This window comes from Gekko japonicus, unplaced genomic scaffold (genome assembly GCF_001447785.1).
Source record: "Gekko japonicus isolate JY-2015 unplaced genomic scaffold, Gekko_japonicus_V1.1 scaffold2907, whole genome shotgun sequence".
Classification (NCBI taxonomy): domain Eukaryota; kingdom Metazoa; phylum Chordata; class Lepidosauria; order Squamata; family Gekkonidae; genus Gekko; species Gekko japonicus.
The window spans coordinates 61,758-84,434 of NW_015170363.1; the positions used below are offsets into that span (position 1 = coordinate 61,758).

Here is a 22,677-nt window from a genome sequence, read left to right on the forward strand (position 1 = left end):
CCCCCCCCACCCCCATGTAACCAGCTTGTGGAGAATTTAGGATGCAAGTGGAGGGAATGAGTTCGAAGAAGTTCCCAGAAGAGGGCACTGCAGAACGATGATTCCAGTGTTATGTGCACAACTTAAGGGAGGAAAAGGCCCTTGTTGATTTTCAGTGAACTTGAGCTACACTGTTTCCTCAGGTTTGCATTCTTAGAGTAATGCATGAAGTTACATGGACTGATTTAATATTATTTCATTGTATCTGAAATATAAATAGGGTATTGCTACTTCTTCACCATTAAATAGCACAACAAAAGTAATGGCTTTGCTGTGCTTTAGAGGTTTTTATTGTGAAAACTGAACTGTTAGAGGAATGTTTTGTTGGAAAAAAGAAAGCACAGTCTTGATATATTGAATGAAGAAACGTTGGGCTTTTATTTAAAGTAAGTAGTATGGGTTGGATCCAGACTATACTGGCAATTTCCACTAATTCCCCTATACAAATATAACATCAAGCAGTGGTGGTGCATGCCAGGTGTTGATGAGATCAGGCTGATGGAGGTGCATTGTCCATGCTTGTACATGGAACACACCTTTGTCTGGAGGGTATTTAATATCCTTTAAAAAAAATTCTGCAGACTTTGAGGGTTCACCCAGGTTTGTAGAAACATCTTCTCTTTGTGTCTTCACAGCCCTGCTCTGTGAACTTATGTGTCTGTAGCTTGGGTCGTGTTGAAAATAAAGTGGGAGACCTGCAAGGACTTGCAGAGGCCACTTCATTTTTTCCCTGTATCCCCTTCCAACAGTTTCCTCTTTTACTTCTCCTGACAACTTCCATAACTTCATCTTTAGCTATATTATTTACTTCATTTATACCCCATCTTTCTCTACAGTGGTGATCCGAATCAGTTCACATCATTCTCCTTTCCTCCATTTTATTCTCACAACAACCCAGTGAGGTATATCAGGCTGAAAATGTGTGACTGGCCAAAGGTCACCCAGTGAAGTTCCCCAGTAGAGTAGGGGTTGGAATCTGGGTCTAACCATTATACCAGACTGGCTTTTGTGGGGCAGCTGCTATTTAGCAGTAGCAAGCAGGCAGTCCTGTGTGAGTCCTGAAAGTTGCACAGTATGAAATTGCTTGGTGGTAGCTGCATGGCCTGGCCCTGAAGAATTCTCCCTCAAAGGCCAAAATAGCTGTGGAAAGGAGGCTATCTCCTCCCCCTTCCTTTCACTGACAGAAAACAAGGCTTGCAGACTGGTAGTATTGCCCCCACAAACAGCTGCTGAGAGGACATTTCTTTCTGAAAGGTACAAGAGTTGTTTCTGTTATTGGAGGGGTTAACCCACCAAAGTATTTTATTGCTTAAATTTCAGTTTTCAACACACCTTTTTTGTTTGTTCATTTGTTTCAGGTTCATAGAAAAATCTGTCTTGTCTGTTCATGGCTCTAATCTTTGGATCTGGCCATTTTAATAATTATATATTGGTGACAGTAAAGAGCTTGCTGTCTAGTCTAGGAACCCCTAGGGATAAAGTGCTTGAGGCCCTAAGTAAAGACCCATAATTTAAGGTGAAAAGGACCAAAAAAAGGATGTCTTTTTCCAGCAGGGATCTTGTGTCTTAAAACAATTCCTAAAATACATAGCAATTACAAATTTGTCTATCAATGCATTACTTTGCTGAGAACAAAAGTGCTCCTGGTACTTTACTGCTCATCCTACTACCTTAATAGCCATGAAATCCCTACTGTATTCAGGGTGCAGGAACAGAAGGGACTGAGTGCAGGTAAATAAGGGGTCATCTTTTCTTTACTGTTCCTTTTTCTGTTCTATAAAGAGCAGCCTCACTCAAATTAAGCAAGTGAAACTTTTCTTAATAGTGAGATAAAAAAGGAGAAAATTATTTACCTACGATAATTCTATTAAATACTAGCTTGATTCCTGTGCTTCACTATGGTATGTAAGTTCCATAAATCTAGTTATAATGCTAATGATGTGAAGTTTGAAATGTGACATTTGTTGCAGGAATTCTAGTGTAAAAAATGAAGTGAGTCATACACACCGGGTTTTTTCCTCTACTGAAGGACCTCTCTGTAGACCACATTGGTGATTCTGCCCTCAGGATCACCAGGCTGCTTGATGAGCTCATTCTGGAGCAGACCACATAGAACTGTCCATGTGAGAAGCAGTTGTCTGTTCCTGACACCTTCAGTGTTTGGCCTTAAGACTTGTTGATGATCATAGCAAAGCAGACCTTGAGGGGGAACTGCAGCCTCTTGAACTCAAAGGGGTTTTCTGATGGCTTGAGTGGTATGCATGGTATGAACTGACTCTCCCCGAGCACTGCGGTGAGCAGCGTGGCCTTGATGATGTTCCTGTGTAGGGCCTTCACTTGCAGTCTGGTGCCATTGCAGAGTTTGGGTGGGTTGAGGTTCCGCAGCAGCATTAATGTACCCTGGACCTGCTCCTACACCTGACAAACACCCACCTGTCTGGTGTGTGTGGGGGGGATGTGTTTAAAGGCATTGGGAAGGCTGGGCCAGCAGCAGCACTAAAGCAATCCTTCTGAGCAAGCCTCCCTGATGATTGTAAGCATCCCACCGCATCTCGTACACCTGACAGACAGCTGCTTGTCTAGTGTGGGAGGGGGAAGGGTATTGCAAGCTATTTTGAAGGCTGGACCAGCAGGATCGCTAAGGCATTACTGCTGGGGCAGGCTCTCTGATGGCTTGAAGCACTCTGCACCTGCTGCTGCACTTGACAGACAGCTACCTGTCAGGTGTTGGGGGGAGCATGTTTGAAGCCATCAGGGAGGCTGGGCCAGCAGCATTGCTGCACCTCACAGGTGGTTGAGCAGTCCTGATTTCCTCAACTGTTATTAGCTCTCTGCAGTCTTCTGTAACTGGTTTTTTCTTACATCAGAACAGTGAGCACTGCAGCTGACTAATCAGAGAGGTGCAAGTTGCCTGGCAGCCTCATAGGAAGCAGTGGGGGGAGCATATTTTACCCCTTTTGACCCCCTTAGAGGTCGAATTTCAAAAAAACCCCTTTTTAGTGAGTATCTATATCATGGTAGAAGTGTTCTCCCCGAATTTCGTGTTTCTAGGTTCAGGGGTTTGGCCTGGGCATCGATTTTATGGTGAGGGGTCTTTCTTTTATATAGATAGAATTTGCATGCTGTTGCAGATATAATCTGGTATCAAGAATCACACGTCGATATATTAGGGAAAGAAACAATTTGTGGGTCAAAATATGTGACTTTGTATCTTTCTCTTTAGAAATCTGGTTACTGGACTTGGTGCCTGGCATAGTTGGCTTCCTGGACAGCTCTCTAGCGGGGGAATGAAAGGAGGCTTGACCTTCCCAGTATTTTTAATAGGATTGTAGTCTAATTCCTGTTAGCCAAATTGCCTTTATTATTAATAACCGGGGAATTATGATTTCTTAAATGGCAATAGTTTGAATTCCCAGTCCCCAGGAATAATTGAGGCTAGATTATTAAAGCAGTGATTTCTTTACTAAAGAATTCCCACACATACAAATATAACATCAAGCATACAGAAATAATACAGATCTAGGAATTCAGATAGAAAAGTACAGAGACGTTTGCATTAGCAGGAAGGTTGTGGGGTGATACTTTACCTGTCTGGTGAGGCGAGTTGACTCTGCAGTGAAAAAGGGATAAAATATGGGAAGGGGGCCGTGAGTTGACCAGCAAAACACATGGAGAGGTCTCAAACTGTACAAGGAATGGAACCAGCAAGATAGGGTGGGATTCGGAGCGGTAAAAGCAAGAGGGAGAGCAATGACTAGATGCACTCTTTTTATACCTAAAATGTGACCTGAGACAGAAATGTGACCTGAGACAGAAGTCATATTGTCCCCAGGAAATATTAACCAAAACTTAAACTATGAATTAATGGTTGGGCAATTGCTGCGGTGGCTCAAGGGGTTAAGACGCTGAACTGCAGGCTGTGAAAGGTCAGTAGTTCAGCAGTTCGAGACCCAGGTGCCACATGATGGAGTGAGCTCCCATCTGTAGTTCCAGCTCCTGCCAACCTAGCAGTTCGAAAGCAAGAAATTGCAAGTAGATAAATAGGTACCACTTCGGTGGGAAGGTAACAGCGTTCCGTGTGCCTTGGTGTTTAGTCATGCCGGCCACATGACCACGGAAACGTCTTCGGACAGCGCTGGCTCTTCGGCTTTGAAACGGAGATGAGCACCGCAACCCTACAGTCGGACTCGACTGGCTTTCGAGCAAGGGAACCTTCACCTTTACCTTTACCTTTAATTGCAGGTAATGATTTGGCTAGGAGTGACACCTCTTAGGAGAATAGGATAGACAAAGGAGGAAAGGGAAAGAACCAATCAGTTTGCAGGATTAACAACCAGGTATTTGACAGCTGCATTAACTTGATGGGTGGCAGGAAGACTTGATAGCTCGCTGTTGTTGTCATTGGGCACATCCTTTTGTTTTAGACTGGAGAGGAATGCATGCTACTTTTGGTGATGTTAATACGTGGAGGTGATGGGAGCTTTCACCATCTACGTGGAGGTGCCTGATGGATTGTTCATGGCATCAGTGCAGGAACATCTTGTCCTTTTTGCAGAGCATGGCTTCCCTCTGTGATCTGCTACTGTTTCTGCGTGTATGGAGGTCAGGGGGGCTGGTCTGCATTCTGGTGCTGGAGATGCAGGAGCAAGAGGCTTCTTGTAGTCCAGGAGTCCATGTCTGGCTTGGCATGCTGCTTAGGCACAAGGCTCTTCTTGGCCAAAGCACATTCCTTTAATCCAGTATAAAGGCACTGCTTTTGGGCCACAGCATTGTCCATTGCCCTGACACACTCTTCTCACAGTTCAGCAAATCAGTCATATTTAAAAATCTTTAATAATGCCATATGAAGTGGCTGCATGGCAACATTCCCACAGTGATACTCTTGCTTCACTTGAGTGCTTTTAATGTGATTGTTCAGTTTTGTTAGGTATGTGTTATATGTTAATAGCCATTTTCCTGCTGGAAGGCTCAGTTGTGGTTGAGTAGGAACTATTATTTTATAAAAACAGTAGGTGAGGTAGGCATTTATCATTCTGGTAAGTTAACCAAAGAAGGTTACCAAGGTAGGGCTTTGAGAAACTTGAGTGCAAGCGTATAACTGGCAGGATCACTCTGTCAACAAGGTACAGAGGTTAAAAGTGTACAAAGACTTGAGTTAGATGTAATTAATTCAGTGTACAAACAGCCACAGTACTCTGGTTGAACAAATTGGTCATTTTTTAAACAAAAATATGGATGGGGCAGAAAGTAACTGCGCTTTATTGTAGAGGACAAAGCTTACTGATTCACTGTAAGCTTTAAAAGAGCATGAGAGAAAACAGGTCTTCCATTAAATTAAATATCCTGGATAATTATTCTTCAGCTCAATCAAATTACATTTTGATTTGATCCCTAATTGATTCTGAAACCTAGGCATTGGTAGCCGTGACTTTGTTCTTCTAATGGAGTATAGATTGTGGGACCTGTTACAGTTCCTCAGGGCTCGTAAGGCAGAGATTTTCTGCCAGGCATTTGGTTGAGGACAGCAAAGATTCCATCCATTAGCAGTCCTTACTCCCTGCACCCCATGAGGCAGTGACATGATTGATTATTTCAGTGTCGTATTTTAGGCAGACTGTTTTTTTATTATATTTTTTAACTGTCTTAATGTATTTTTTGGTTATACCCTATAACCTTATAACAATGTCCTGAGCCCTGTTTTTACAGTGGAGAGTGATTTAAAATCTAATAAATGATAGCAATAACAACATATCTATATATCTGTTTCTCAGATGTGAAACCCATCTGTGGATATCTGAATCTGTGGATTGGGGCCAAACTGAAACTAAGCAGATTTTCTGCAAATTTGGGGGACCCCCAGGTTTGCAGAAAAATCTGACATCTTAAAAAAAATTCCCCCAAAATAATAATAATAATTAAAAAATCATTCTGTGCATGCACAGACACAGTACTTACCTTTTTCTTCAGAGCTGGTGATGGTGGATGCTGGGAGCTGTTCCAGGCCTGGCAAAGGTGTCATCGTCTGGGAGCTGCTGCAGGCCCAGAGCAGTTCCGAGACACCCTGCCTACGCAGCTGGGCATAGAAGTCTAGAGCCATGCCTGGCTCAGCAACAGGGGAGCTGCTCTAGGCCCAGAGCAGCTTCCAGACAATGCAGCTGCCATGGCCATGGGTCATTGGGGGGGGCGCGGGGGGACACCATCCCCCCGGGTGAGGTGTGGGAGGGCGGGGCCTGGAGCTCCCTGCTGGTGCCCGCTGGAGGTCGCCGCCGGCTGTGGGGAGGACACACTTCCGGTGATGTCAGGGGGTGTGGCATATGCTAATGAGTTATGCTAATGAGTCCCCCTAGCTCTTTTTCTACGAAATGACCCCCGGCCATGGCCATTAACATAAGGTAAGGAAGGGGGAGAAACAGATGGGGGTATTGAAAAGAACGGGAGGAGAGAAGAAAGAGAAGGTATTGTCAGAGAAGGGGGGGGAGAAATAGAGAGGGGGTAGGTTGACAAAAGGGGAGGGATGATAAATAGAGAGGCTGAAGACTGACAGAGAAGGACAACAGGGAGAAAGAGAGGTGGGGAAGATTAAAAGAAGGGGAGGGGTGAGAAAGAAGTGGAACATTGTTAGAGAAGGGGGGAGTGGGAAGGAAGCAAAGCACTCTCCTTGCACATTTCTTGCAGTTTAGTGTAGTGGTTAAGTGTGCGGACTCTAATCTGGGAGAGCCGGGTTTGATTCCCCACTCCTCCACTTGCAGGTGCTGGATGACTTTGGGCAAGCCATAGTTCTGGCACAGCTGTTCTTGAAAAAGAGCAGTTTCTGTCAGAGCTTTCTCAGCCTCACCTACCTCACAGGGTGTCTGTTGTGGGGAGGGGAAGGGAAAGGAGTTTGTAAGCCGCTCTGAAGGGTGGGATATAAATCCAATATCTTCTTCTTCTTCTTCTTCTTGGGTCCCTTCTTGCAATTCATAATGGACATCAGTAGGTCCTTTATAGTGACAATTTACAATTTTGCTGCTACTGGGTTCCCCCCCCCAAAAAAAAACAACAACCCTTCATGTTATACAGCAAAGCTTCATGAAAATGATGGGCTTGAAGGGAGCCCTATCTTCCTGTTACCACCCAGAGAAACAAAGCAAGCTGTGCTTGGCCTGTTCATTAGTCAACGGTGGTCCCTCCTGGTGAATTTGACAGCTGCCCAGTGATGCTGATGCCCTGACCCTTATGGCACGGTCTGGTGCTCCTGGCATGGAAGACAATGATGCTTATGCTTATAGGAAAAAAATTAGTTAGAGCGAACCCCAGTTTTGTTTTCTGGATGTATAGAGGGCATAGTTGCCAACCCACATGGAGGCTAATATGCAGCAGGTGTAATGTATGGTTAGACTGGCTCTAATGCTCTTCCTTTGTTTGTCACCAAGATATATCTGCAAGATGTAATTTTTGAACACAGTTAATAACAGTGTTCTTTGCCTTGTTACTGTCTTAATTCCTTTGAGTTTCCAAATACATTGATGTAAGGACAGCTGTAGTGATGAAGCCAAACTTAATTGGCACCCTACCAGCAATCTGTGTTTGGGAATTAAATTAAAAATGTGCTCTGGGAATCGCATTAAGTAAACTATGATCAACTATTCACTAGTCCAGCAGGGAGTGCTTGAAAGAAAAGCTCATTAGATAAGCTGAAAATTGCTGCTGTCCGGGATGCCTGGTAATCATTCGAGGAAGGCAAAAAGTTGTAGATTTATTTTTCACTTTGATAAACTGAAGGAGAATTAGTTGTCAGCATGAACTCATGAAAGTGAATGCTGGCAGCTTTACCACTGAAGTGTTAAGGCATCATTTTGTACTTTGGACCATTTTCTTCCGTGACAGAATGTAAATGGTTTTCTGCTTGCGGCAGGCACCAACCATATATACTAAATCTCTGATCCAATCAGCAAGATGTGCCAAGGACTCAAGCCGTGGGCTTTTTTTTTCTTTTCTATATTTCAAGGTACTAGGTTGCAAGCCCTATTAAAAAGGGGAGGGGACGGTCAGTTTGCCCCAAGCAGTTTTTGGCTAAGAGTGCATAGTTCAAGAAGTCATTACATACTACAACCTCGCATTCCAAGGCTGAACAGAGATTATTGCCATTCAAGCACTGATGGAACCTCAGAGCAACATTACTAGGGTGACCAGCCAGGAGACATTAAAACTGCATGCCTGTTGAAAACTTAGCTGCAGGCATTCTTTTCCCTGAGTATATGTTTTTCTTTCCCAGTTGCACTGACATATCTACTGTGGGTGCCTCAAAGCTGTGTGATCAAATCCAAGACCAGTGCAGATAAAACTTCTCTCCCTCCCTCCCTCCAAACTACCATTGTTTGCCTCTTACATACGACCCCTGTTACAGTTTGGAACAAGCTGTTCTGTAGTTCAGAATAGGACTCTTCAACACATTCTTCTTTTTTCAGGTTTAAGTTATGGTGGATTTTAAAATATTAAATTATAATCTAAAGTAGATAAAAAGCCTAATAAGAATAGTATGAAAATACATAATAAGCAATAATACCCTAACTCACATACAAACAGGCATTATAAAAGCAAAAGAAGGAGAGTTCAGATACCATTTTAAAAATTGCACTTTGCTGATCTTCCATAATAGTGCCAAATTTAGATCTGAGTGGTAGTGTGATATAATGAATTTGTGATGCTTTGTGTAGCATGGTTATATTCAAAAAAGATCTGTTAGCATAACTTTAACTCTGCTGTCATTTTGTATTTAATGAAACAAATTCAGGTGGGAGTGACTGTCCATAAAATATTGGTTTTGGTGATAAAAGAAATTTGAGAACCAGTTTGGTGTAGTGGTTAGGAGTGCAGACTCTAATCTGGGAGAACCAGGTTTGATTCCCCACTCCTCCACATGCAGCTGCTGGTGTGACCTTGGGTCAGTCATAAGTTTTTTCAGAGCTGTTCTCTCAAGGGCAGTTCTCGAGAGAGCTCTCTCAGCCCCATCTATCTCACAGGGTGTCTGCTGTGGGGAGGGGAAGGGAAAGGGATTATAAACCACTCTGAGACTCCTTCAGCTAGTGGAGGGCAGGGTTTTCATACCTGCCTTGAATTTCAGACAAGTATGCTATATCTGAATACACAACTGAGTATATTTCTGCATACTTGAGGAAAGAATATGATTGAAGATCTAAAGTCATCTGTTCATTTGTTTGCCGTTTTCCAGGAACAATGTTTGTCAAACAAATTGGCCCTTCCTGGCAGAATCCTCACCTGCTACCTATATGCAATGGCTGGTGACTTCGGTTTCATTGTACGAGAAGTGTGCGTGCACACAAAAGATTATACCCAGAATAAAACTTTGTTGGTCTTAAAGGTGCCACTGGACTCAAAGCAGCCATTTCTCCAGGGAGACAGATCTCTGCTGTCTAGAGTTCAGTTTAATTCTGCGAGGGGGGGGGAGTCTCCAGGTTCCACTTGGAAGTTGGCAACCCGAGGCCTGGCAGCAGTCTAGTGTTGCCAGGTACCCCCTGGCCACCAGCAGAGGATGGTGGGGGGGGGGAGCCAGATCCAGGCTGGGAAACTCTTGGAGATTCGGGGATGGTCAAACAAACAGAATACATGAAAACATATGCAATATTATCGATCCTTTCGTAACTCATTTTCACTTATGTTGATACATTTTAGGTATCAGATGATGGGCAATATGTTTTGCTGTCCATACGGCAAGGATGTGATCCAGTGAACAGACTGTGGTACTGTGATCTACAGAAGGAAAAAAGTGGCATTAGTGGTAAGATTATGCTTTTTTTGCTTCATTTTTTAGAGAGGTTCAAAGTTATATTTACGTAGACAAGAAATATTTTCTGGAAACATAGACTTGCTCCTGGCTGCCATTAGAAACATTTCACATTCTAATCCGATGGTTACAGTGCATGAAGGACATTTTGTTGCATGTATGTCAAGGGTGTCAAACATAAGGCCTGGGGGCCAGAACCAGCCCGTCCAGGGCTCTTATGTGGCCCGCAAGCAAGGGAGGGAAGAGGAGACTGTTGGGGGGATGGGCGGAGCCACTCTGTGGCTTCAGCATGGCAGAACAACCTTGTCTGCAGCAGTCAAACAATGTGAGAGCATTGTCAGCTATGCTGCCATAAGGATTGGGGGTGGGATGCTTGCTTGCCCTGTGTACCAAGTACCGCTGCATTCCTTCTTCGCTTCTGTAAGGCTTGCTTATCTATGGCCTTGCAGGTGGTGTGTGTTGTCTGGGATTCAGGGAACCGTGGGAGCGCTTTTGGTTCTCAGCTTCAGCTCTAACGGCCTGGGGCTCCTTCTCCCGCGCGGGGGAATGTGGCTAATTGGCCTAAGGAAGGGTGTGTGTGCATACGAATACCCTATATCCCATTATGCTTGTAGGGGCGACGCCATTCTTAACAGTGACTTTGTTACTGCATCTATAGCTCTGCAATAAAGTATAACCTTTCTGATAAGCGTGTACTCAGTTGTTGGCTGTGGAACCTGACATTCTGTTAAGAATCCTCATTCTCTATCTGTATGCCTCTCTCTACCCGAGGAGGAGATCCCAGTCCCCTCCACGAAGTGAGGGGAGACTCTCACTACCCAGGCGAAGGTACCGGTGACCACTATGCCACCGGTGACAGTCCCTCAGAAGGGAACGGGAGCAGTCCCTAAGACAACATTGACCCATTTGCTCCTGATCCCCTCCGGGCACGGCAACCACCCCGCCAGGGGTTCCGGCTGAGTTCCAGGTGGAGCCAATTCAACCCGGACTCCGCGGCAGAGACTTATATGCTTACGCAGGGCCCCCGAAGAGACAGCAGGTTCGACCTGGGGTTTGCCTCAGCTGGAGGTTTTCTCCCCTACGGGGCTCCCTTAGAACCACCGCCGGGAGCATGGTGACGGAGAGGTCGAAGGCGAGGAGTGGGTGCGTGTCCTCGGATGAGGGACTGGAACTGGCACATAGAATGGAGGTGGCGGATCGGGAGAGGCGTCAACTGCAACGGGCGTTGGAGGAAGTCATCCAAGCGATCCCGCAGTTGGTGATCCAAGCCATCAGGGGGGAGAGGGAAGCCCAACCGACAGCACCAGTAGTTCCTGCTGCCCCACCGTCTCCCCCGCCACCGCCCAGGCCTGAGGATGTACCTGGGCCGGGACCAGGGGAGGCACTGGCCCCAGCGCCATGGCCAGGCAGCCCGAGAGGTCCGGTGCAACCTTTCCTGAAAGATCTGATTGAAGCCACGTTCGATGGAGACCCTGAAGAAATGTCCTACTTCGTGGTTCGAGTGATGAAGTTTGTGGAAAGGTCGGGCCACCTGTTCCTGGATGACAGCAGCTGAGTGGATGTGGTGGCCGCCCGCCTACGGGGAGCCGCCGCAGCTTGGTATGTGGGATTGCACAACGCAAGGGGCCCGGAGCTGGTGAATTTGGATGCTTTTATGTGGGTGTTGCGTGCCCAGTTTGAAGATCAGAACGCCGGGGCCAAAGCAAGAACGTTCCTGCGCACTCTGAAGCAAGGGAAGAGATCGGTGAGAGAATACTCCTCAGGGTTAAGTTGCACGCGGCAAAAGTCCAAAATTGGCCAGATCCAGTGCTGGCTGAGTTGTACTGGGTGGGACTGAACCCCGAAATCCGGGAAACGGTCCTATGGGCGGTGGACCCGATCTCCCTCTCGGCATGGATGCAAGAGGTGGAGAGTGCAGAAACCCGCCTGAATACCCTGCACCTGTACAGCGGGAGGTAAGCCTACCCATCAGGCACAGAAGATGAAACCGGCGCGGTTGGCTGAGTCTACTCGAGAGCAATGCATGTGCCAAGGGCTATGCCTAAAGTGTGGGGAGCGGGGCCATTTCGTGGCCAACTGTGGTGGAGCGGGCCCAGGGAAGCAGGGGCCGAGCAATCCCGTGAAAGCACACCTTGCCACCCCGGCCAAGAAGTTGACAGGAAAGCCGAAATTTGCCAAGGCACTGCAGGCAAGCCCCTGAGGAATTGGGAGAGGACTCCAGTGAGGAAGACCCTGAGCTGGCGGGAAAAGGCTCTGCTGTGAGAGGTGCAGAACAGCAGGACCCGATCCCGGAGGCGCCAAAAGTGGTGAGCAGCTTCCCCCCTTGTTTTTCGTGACTCTAGTTTACCCAGCCCTTGGGAGCACTCATTGACTCGGGGTGTGGGAGGGACCTCATCAACCCTTCCTTAGTTACGGGGCTGGAGGCAGAGGTGGTGAAGCTGGAAGACCCTTTGATGGATGGTTCCACTATGAAAGAACCATGTGAATACGAGACTGTGCCTTTGCGGGTTTATTTATTTATTTATCCTTGGATTTATATCCCACCCTACCTCGAAGGCTCAGGGCAGTTAAGAAGGGCACAATGTGCCAAGATTATAACAGTAAAAACACATAGTATAAAACAATAGAATACAATATCAAATTTAAAATACAAATTTAAACAAAAAATGGGTAGATCTTAAACCCAACGGTAGCTTTCCCAAAATCTATCATCCGCGGGGGATCACTGGGAGGAACGGTCGTTCGTGATCACCCCAGCCGCCAGATTCCTACTCGTGTTGGGGGGCCCTTTTCTGCATGGACATGATCCATACATTCTGTGGGATGAAGGGAAAGTGCAGTTCATCTCACCTTGGTGTCAAGGGCACCGGTGGAACCTGCAGTGGGGCCAGCAGCCAGTAGTGGAAACCTCTAGAGTGTGTTTGGCTCAAGAGGAGCTACAATCCATTCCCCCCAAGTACCGTGACTTGGCCAGAGTGTTCGAGGAGGAAGAAGCCGATGAGTTTCCACCCCATAGACACTTGGATTGCAGCACTGAAATATTGCCTGGCCAAAAACTACCCAAGGGGCGCATTTATGCTATGGGGCCGGCCGAAAAGCATGAACTGCGCAAATTTATCGATAAAAACCTGGCCAGGGGTTTCATCAGGCCGGTCTCCTCCCCTTTTGCGGCCCCGGTATTCTTCGGGAAGAAGAAAGATGGGGAGTTGAGGCTGTGCACGGATTACTGGGGATTGAACATGGTGTCTTCGACCAATGCTTATCCCATGCCCTGTATCCCATTATGCTTGTAAGGGCGACACCATTCTTAACAGTGACTTTGTTACTGCATCTATAGCTCTGCAATAAAGTATAACCTTTCTGATAAGCGTGTACTCAGTTGTTGGCTGTGGAACCAGCATGCATCTGCCCAGTGCTGCACTGCTGGCTCTCCAGTCCGCCCATGGGGCTTGCAATGAGGATACATCAACTTGGAGCTTACCAGCTGCTGTCCTTTATCTCTCCTTATATATAATTGAGTAGTGGGTGCCAAAGTTCTAAAATGCACTCCTTTAGTGTATGGATGCTTGAACTGTCAGTCAGAAGACGCTGGCTGGGTTGACTGGCTGCTTTGTGCAGTCCCGCCCAGTGTTTCAAGGTCTTTTGCATATGGAAGCTGATTGGACTTCACTGCATTCCACACCTCAAACTCACCCCCCTCCCCGCAAGGCAGTTGGAATGTCAGTTGCATATGGAACCTTCAAGGTCTTTTGCATATGGAAGCTGATTGGACTTCACTGCATTCCACACCTCAAACTCACCCCCCTCCCCGCAAGGCAGTTGGAATGTCAGTTGCATATGGAACCTTCAAGGTCTTTTGCATATGGAAGCTGATTGCTCTTCAACCCCAATCTTGGCCTTTGGGAGAAAACACATTGGGGCCAGTCCTGATAGGGTTGCCAACTCCAGATGGGAAATTCCTGGAGATTTGAGGGATGGAGCCTGAAGAGGGTGAGGTTTGAGGAGGGGTGGGACCTCAGACAGGTACAATGCCATAGACTCCACCCTCCAAACCAGTCAGTCCCACATAGGGAACCATTGTTGCCAATCTCCAGGTGAGGGCTGGAGAGCACTCAGAATTACAACTGCTCTGCAGAAGGGAGGGCAGAAGTCAGCTGAAGTCAAAGGGGCAGATAATGGTAGGTTGATGGTTAGCTGGGAAGGAGATGGGGTTGCCAACTACATGCTGACAAATTCCTGGGGATTTGAGGGATGGAGCCTGGAGAGGGTGGGGTTTGCAGAGGGGTGGGACCTCAGACAGGTAGAATGCCATAGACTACACCCTCCAAACCAGCCACTTTGTCCTGGGTAACAATTGCTGCCAATCTCCAGGTGAGGGCTAAAGATCACTCACAATTACAACTGCTCTTCAGGTAGTAGAGATCAGTTCCTCTGGAGAAAACAGTGGACTCTGTCATTATACCCTGCTGAGGTCACCACAGCAAATTGACACTGTTTGCCCAAAGCCAGAGCACTCCCCCAGAGCCTCTTTCTAGATCCCGTTGTATTGCTTTCACAACGGGCTTTTCTGCTAGTACGGTTTATAACTCTGGGACCTGGCATTACGTTTTATGGAATACATGGTCCGGTGTGACAAAGTGACATTTATGTCAGATCTGGCCCTCATAACAAATGAATTTTACACCACAGGTGTAAGTGTTCTGGATTTTTTTTTGCATATCCCTCTTTTTCTGATTTGAGGCTTGTTCATATGGGGTGAACTTGGTTATTTTCCATCAATATGTTTACTGACTTGAGTTCTGTGCAGAAAAACTCATATTGTTCTTTTCAACCACTGGATTCTAAAAATGTCTGGTTTTCAGGCTTTACTAGTAATGAAGCAGTGCATGTGGGCATGTACAAAGCTTCTGCTTTCTATCTGGTGCAGAGCACCTAAACCAGTGAGGCAAAACATGTATTTATTTATAGGCCTCTATTTATGCAAGAGAAAGATGATGATTCTTATATATCTGTGTGGTTGCCTTTCCTGGAGCCGGAGGAACCTTCATCCACCTCCCAGCCTGGCAATGTGCTTGTCAGTGGGTGTGGCTGGAAGGTTCTGATTCCAGTGGCAGCACGATGTGGCCCAGGCCAGGAGAACTGTGTGTGCCCATCATGGAGGCCATGGGGGTCCTCAAGGTCCATAAGAAGGAATCCTAGGAAGAACGGAGTTGTATGCTATAGCAGCACCAGGCTATAAAGGCCAGGTAGGAAGTGGTAGCTAAGGAAGTGGAGGACAGCCAGAGGTGGGAGGAAAAGTGAAAGCAGTAGAAGTACATCACTGGAGAGCTGGCTTGTGGTGGGGGGAGGTAGAGCTTGAGTGAAAAAAAACTACATACAGCTGTACTTGGTGTGATAGACCTTACATTATTCCCCATTTTTCTTTTGTCCTATTTTCATAATCCTGAGTGTTTGAAACTTGTTTATTCAATTTTACTATGTATCCCTGCAAAAAATAGCTGGCATAGGCTCTGGTCGCTAACAGTGCCATCTTAAATAGTTATACTTCTCTAAATCCATTCACGTCAGTTGGGCTTAGAAGGGTACAACTGTGTTTAGGATTGCACTGCAAGTGAATAAGCCACGGGTATAGACCTCAGCACTGTTGTGGAAATTACTAGATAGCCTTAGGCAAGTCATTTTCTTTTAGCTTACTTTACAGGATTGAGCTTTTCAAGGAGATAATGTGCATGAAGTCCTTTGAACATTTGAAAGCATTACAGAAATGCTAAGTATTCAGTTCATCTACGAATACTTTTTGAAATACAGTTGACCTTTTACTAAAGTTTGAAATAAATCCTCATTATTTTTTATGTAACAGATTCAGTCCTAAAACTTTCAGTCCAGCTCATGTGGCAGAAATCTATGTTAGCTTCTTCCACAGGGATGAGGGCACTTTTGGGATTCATAACGAAGTGTAAATAGCTGAGCTAGCTTCTCTTCTTTTTGCTGTAATGCATGTCAGGTTGATTTCAGTTGCAGTTTAGACAGGTGAAAGCGACTTCTGACCCAGCCTTGACCTATACTGCCTTGTTCAGTTTTGGGCATAGTATACACAAGTAACTGAACAGGTGATAAAGATTTTGAAAATCAAAGAAAGTGGGGATGTCTTCACTTACACTAGTCTTCTTTGTTTCTTTTGTCTGTATCAGTTGTCCTTTCAGAAATAGGATGGTTATTTTAGTGCAGTTATGTTTTACATGAAATCTAGTTGCTAATGTTAGAACGTTGCATGAACCTTTGAATTTATATTAGTCCTATTATTATGGGAAACTTCCCATGCATTTGTGGCTTTCATTTTCATGAAACAACGGAAGCATCAGGTACTCTGAGTGATGTCCCCAAAACAAATACCATCTCTATTTCAAGCAGAAATATGTGTTTAGTGAATTATAATTCTGAAGCACAGATTAGTCCTTTAATTTATGGTAATGATACTATAGATTCTATCCATGACAAAAGCACGTAGTTCTGGCTATTCAGGTATTTCAGACAATGATTTGTTCCTATGTTCACCTTTTATTCCCCATTTTTCTTTTGTCCTATTTTCATAATTATGTTCTTGGCTGCTACTCTTCCCCCAATCAGAGGTTGTTTCAATTGAGAAAGAGGGAAAGAGCTTTCTGTGATGGACTGTTACGCTTATGTTGGAAAAAGATTTATTTTTATTTTTTTAATTTACATTATTTGTAGTCTGCCTTTCTCACATGGACTCAAGGGGAATTACACATAGTGAGTCAGTACAATCAACAAAACAGGATATTCAGTAATTCATGCATTAGGATATTAGAAGACTGGAACCACCAGAAAGAACAGGAGCATAGCATAAGTATTAACATGACAGATTAAGGGATACAGAAATCCCATAATAGGATTCTACTTATAATACGCTATATACAGCAGTAAAGACCACAAATCCTAATAATGTATCCAAGTAAGTTTGTGAAACCGTTTTGTACTGTCCAGCCTTATTACCTGCACAGAAAAGCCCTCTTAAATAATTCAGAAGGCCAGGAGAGTGAGAGCTTTGGGCGGGCTATTATACAAGGTGGGATCCACAATGTACAGGCAGTTGTTGATTTTGTCTGTTTGCAGGTTGGCACCTGCAGAAACCCCTGCTAACATGAGCAAAGTTGTTGTGGCGGAGCATAGAGAGACAGGCAATCCTGTAAATAAGAGGGGCCAAGAACATGAAGGGCATTATATGTGATAACCAATACCTTTGTCTGACCTCAGTAACAAATGGGCAACCAATGGAAGTCTTGAAGAATGGGAGTAATATGTATGCTCTGTCTAGCTCCCACTAATAGTTGAACCACATCATTCTAGATCAGTTGGAGTTTCTGAATTGGTTTTGAGGGGAGATCAAGGTACAGTGCATTTCAGTAGTCTAGTCTCAATGTTACTGTGCCCCTCGGGGACCTTTGCGAAGGGTCTCCAGTCATGGAGCGCTGAGGGTCGCCTCTTTCCCAGCACGCTGTCGGGAAATTGAGGCATCCCTTTGCTCCGATGGTCTCTCTGCTGTGTTCCGGCAAGGACTAAGCTACGCACACCCCATCAAGCAAGCGGAGGTTGAGCGGCAAATAAGCATATCTATTGGCGAGATCCACTTGATCTACATATGAAGAGTGAGTAAAGTTGAAACAAAACAACAAAGCAAAAGCCCTCCCCCGGGGAAAAGCGAGGGGGGAGAGGGGACTCTCCTCTGCTAAGAACTGTTTATAAGCGTTACAGAGCTAGAAGAAGGGGGGGCAGGTTTAAAAGCGGCAATGGCCTATATGGAGAGATTCCAGGAGACAGTTAAGCGTTGAAGCAAGTTTTCGAGACTTTGGCAAACTTTGTAAAAGTAAACATCCTTAAAAATGGCGACGGACAATATAGTAAGAGCAACAAGCGATATCCAAGCTTTCTCCAGGAAGTGGAAGAGCTGCTGGTTAACCATCTGACCGGAAATAATCATAGACTCTTGCAAACTGTGTCTTAAGCCTTTGTTCCCTGTTGGTATAAACGAGGTACTATGCAAGAACTGTGGTACATCTCAGCTGTTGCTTTTAAAAGGACTGTGTTAATATTGGAGAAGCGTCTAACCAATGATCATCGGGGCTTCCAGGATCGAAGAGGAGAGTCAAATGGGTATTTGCAATTCGAAGGGCATGTATGCAGACCATAAGCGAGGCTTAAAGCGAAGGAGTATCCTCCATGGTTATATCCTGATTAAGTCTCCTGGGCAATAAGGTGACGTGACTCTCTTCAAGTCGGGCAGTGAAAAGCAAATTGGAATGACCCCTATGATTGAAGGCAAGAATTTAAGCGGAACGGTCCTGGAAAAAGGAGAAGGGACTTTGTTTTGAGATGGCCAGTTCCTGATATAGCAAGATGGTGCCACAGGGAAGAAGTAAGAGGAAAACAGCAATGGAAGAGAAAATGAGATTGTATAATATCTACTGAGGGAGACTTATTGTTAATTTGCTTTTAATGGTAGAGGGAAAAATAATGGTTAAATGAGATGCCATTGGTTAAATGAGATGCCATTAAATGAGATGCCATTGTAATTTGTGTCTAAGTTAAATAGCGATTCTCCTGGACTACTCTTCATATAGTAAGATTTGATGGGATGTTTTTACAAGCTATGATGATGTTAAAGAAAGCTTTTTATTATAGTTAAGCAATTTTTTTACAAGCTGTATGCGACCTCCAACCCTTGGGTTTTTAGTGGGTTTTCTTTTCTTTCTCTTATATTGTGTAGATTCCCTCCCTAATTTCATTGTAGTTTTTAGTAAAATCAAATAAAAAATCCTCTATGGGGGGCCATAAAAAGAAGAAGATGGCAGTGTCACGGCTGCAGATAAATCCAGTAAGAGCAAAAAAGAGGCTTGGCCTTTGTCTATATTTAGATGGAGATAATCAACTAAAGCTAGAAGAGCTGTCTCTGTCCCATAGTTTGGCCTGAACAAGACAAAAGGGTCTAGAGCAGATGAGTTATCCAAGAAGACTTGGAATTGGGTAATTGGTTGTTGATGAAAGGTGCCCTGAGATAATGACTGGTTTATAATCAGGTTTGTTCATGTGGTCCTTACATGATTTTATCAGCTAGGATGACCAAGGATCTGGGGTACAAATAGTGGTATTCACAGATGCTAGGATCTTGTCCACATCCATCATGGAAACTGGTTCAAAATTATCCATATGTAGCCCAGGTGGTATATTAGGCCTTTCTTCTGGAGTACCTCTGTTATAACTGGCATCCAGATCAGAACACATTCTCTATATTTTATCTGCAAAAAAAAACCCTTGGGAAATGTATCACAGCTACTTGTTTGTTCCTGGTACATTAGAGGCTCAGATTTAGGCAGCAGCAAATGCCGAGCTACTTTGAATGGCTGGGATGAATGTGAACTAGCTGATGCTCTAAGAGTTGAGAAATAACTTTTCTTTACCAGTGTCTCTGCTGTTTTGTAGGTTGTATAATTAATAAACTCTGTAGCACAATTTGTCGGATTCAGTATGAGTTCTCTGCCAACACTGTTCTAAACACTGTTTTCAGATCACCCAGCTCTGTGGTAAACCATAGAACTGGGTTTCATCCCGCAGATAGAAGAGGTTGACAAGGGGCAACCTTGTCAATAGCTTCATGGAGCTTCACGTTTCATGTTTCCACTGTGGACTCAACAGAACACGTGATTGGAATCCAAAATTCCCCAAGGCGTTCCGCAATCCAACAGAATACATTAGCCTCTGTGGGCAAACCATTTTAACCAGGCCCCCTTTCATGTGGGGTGTCAGGGCCACATTCACCTTGGCTTTAAGTATGTGGTGGTAGGACCATGGTTCAGGGCGAATCTCCAGCCATGAAACCAACCCTTCTCTAAAAGGCTCAGTGCAAAATGTTAAGTCCAGGGTGTGACTTGGACCAGTCACAATTTGGTAGAGACCCAAGGCCAAAGTATCCAAAGAAGCTATAAAATCCTGAGTCAGTCCTGATGAGGTATTGTCAGCATGAACATTGAAGTCTCCCAGAATGATCAGTCTAGGAATCATAGAATCATAGAGTTGGAAGGGACCTCTAGGATCATCTAGTTCAAACCCCTTCAAAATGCAAGACATTCACAAATACCTCCCACTCCCCAGTGATCCCTGTTCCATGCCTAGAAGATGGCAAAAAAACTCCAGGATGCCTGGCCGAACTGGCCTGGAAAAAAAATTGCTTCCTGACCCTCCAGCACCTCTGTCAGGTCGACCATCAATCAACGAGTCGCTTCTCTGTTTAGAGGGAACTTTATTGAAAGGATGATTCACTAACAAGGTCTCTGATTAGAATAACATGGAGAGAACCATACAGGTAATATGAAAGGCATTCAAACAACCCTTGGACCAATGGGTCAGATTCCTGCCAGGGAGAAATAAGCGCCAAAGAGCTGGGAACCCGAACGGTCCGTGTAACCAAAACATTCCCTTTCCCAGGCTGTTAGCAAAAGCAAACTAAAGCAAAACGTCTTATCTTCCCACCTGTCCTTGAATTGTTGTGCGTTTCTCTAACAAGCTGTTTCGTGCGAGCCAGCGCCTAGGTTGCTAGGTAACTACTATAAACACATGAAGCCCATTACAGAAAACAAAGCATGAGTAATTAGGAACCTATAGGTCAGGCATATTAGCCTGATGCTAATATGACAGCTTGCTGACAACCACACCCAACAACATATCCACCAACTCTTGGAGGGTTCCCACTGGGGAACTAGGTGGCCAGTAGACAAAAGTCCATCTCACTATTTATGACAAATTACCATGTTATGAGAGTTACAAGACCCTTTTATTATTCAGGGCCTCTGTCACTTGCTTTTAACCTGACAGATACTCGATTAATATGTATACATTTGAGATTGAAATATGCTACAAAATTGTTGTCTGAAGCTAACCAATAGAAAGAAAAAGCAGAATGATGCATTATTTATTTATTTTATTTATTCATTTATCAAATTTATACTCCGCCCTCCCAGCCAATACACCAGTTAAATATAGGATGTTTAATATAAGCATATTTGTAACTTGATTGTTAAAAAATATTTGACAATTATTTAGTATCTTTTGAGCCTCTGATCCATCTATATATCTAATAGTGAACTGGTCCCCTCTGTGCGGATCCTTAACTCCGGACATCGGGGGCACTTGGGGGGGAGAGAGAGGTATGTGCACATGTGGGGCAGTCCCCACGTGTGCACAAAAATCCTAAATGGTGACAAAAATTTCGGGGGAATGTTTAAATCCCCCCCAAAGTGCCAGAGCGTTCCGTGTGCATGCGCACGGAATGCTCTATGACCGAGGCTGACGCCACCGCCGCTTGGAAGGGAAGCGGAGAGCAGTGAGCCGGGAGAGGGGGCCATAGCGGCGAGGGCCGAGCCCTTCTCCTCCCGCAGCGACCCTTTCCCGCTTGCCGTCTCTCTAACCTGCCATGGCTGGAAGCGACTGGAAATGGCGGCAGAGGGAGGCCCGTCATCAGGCAGAAGCAGCGCTCCCTCGAACGGCGGCGGCGGCTGAGGCGGTGCGAGAAAGCGGAGTCGGGCAGTTCTGGCAGCCGCGGCATGGAGGGGAGGGGAGACGGTGGCGATGCTAAGGGGGAGGAGGGAGGCCGGCCAAGCCCCGCCCCTCGCAAGATGGCGCCCGCCACGGGCCCTCAGCCGACTGGGTAAGCGCTCGGTTGGGGCTCCGCTTTGTGATGGGGCTTGCTACGGAGAGGAGGGGAGGGGAGGAGAGGGGCTTCCTCCTCCGCCTGCTGAGTTCCTCCCCCCCCCCACGAGTTTCGCGGGTCTTTTCTCTTGTACTTACATATTTCCTGTTCCTTCATGTCTGAATTAGATTTCATCCTGGATGGAACTGCATAAGAGAAAACATGTGGGAGTAGGATGTGGAATATCATCCAAGTCACTTCCACAACCTGTCCCTTACTTTAATGTGGGATTGAACTCAGTACTAAAATAAGATTAATCTTTATCTTGCATACACATGAGCAACTTGTTAAGAAAACTGTACCTTCTAATCATAGGTGTCAGTTCTTCTCTTTATAGCCGCATTTTGTAAGCCTGATTGTCAGAAATCTGAGAATTATTTGTACTGTAGTTTCCCTTTCTACTCTAGACTGCTCACAATGAGATCCATGAACTCTCTCCCCCCCCCCCCCCCCCCCCATCTGAGCCACAGGTGAGATCCAGAATCCTACTTTAGATGCTGCAATAAATGTATTTATTTATTTTGTTTATTTAAATAATGTTAAAGTTTCATTGCTACCCAATTGAGAATTCCCAAGCTAACAAACAATAAAATACATTAAAACAAGATTAAACACACTTTTAAAGATATATGAAAACAATTAAAACACATGAGGGAGCATGTTAGTTGTGTGATTTAGACTTCAGCTGTAGATTTGGCTAGTAAAAGTAAATCAGGCTGTTAACTTTGTTAATGAATAATTACATGGACCACCCCATTTTGATAATGCCTGAAAACATGAAGACAAAGGTAGGAGGTGAGGATGGAGCAGTATCTTACCCATCTGTTTCCTGGGCATGTGTTATGAATATATGCTGAGTGCAAACAGAATTAGAGCTTCCAAATGTGCTGATGAGCCATGATTTTAGAGCATCTCGTTGCTGTCCATTTTCTAAATGCTCCACTCTCTAGGTACACTGGCCTCTGCAGATGGACCAGTGACTCTGCTTTTTGGTTTGTTGGTTCAGATATGCCTGATAGCCAAAGAAAGTATGGCTTGTTAAATCTGACATCATACCAAGCCATATAAAATGTCCCTTAAGTATTAAATTAAT

At 45.1% G+C, this 22,677-nt stretch overlaps 1 protein-coding gene across 1 annotated transcript in view; it reads left to right on the forward strand.

Moving 5' to 3' along the window:
* The window catches only part of PREP (prolyl endopeptidase), a 150,632-nt gene that overhangs the window by 18,330 nt on the left and 109,625 nt on the right, over positions 1-22,677 (forward strand). The window contains exon 7 of the mRNA XM_015418225.1: positions 9,712-9,817. Within this exon, the coding sequence (XP_015273711.1) occupies positions 9,712-9,817 (106 nt within the window). The remainder of the gene's footprint in view (positions 1-9,711; positions 9,818-22,677) is intronic.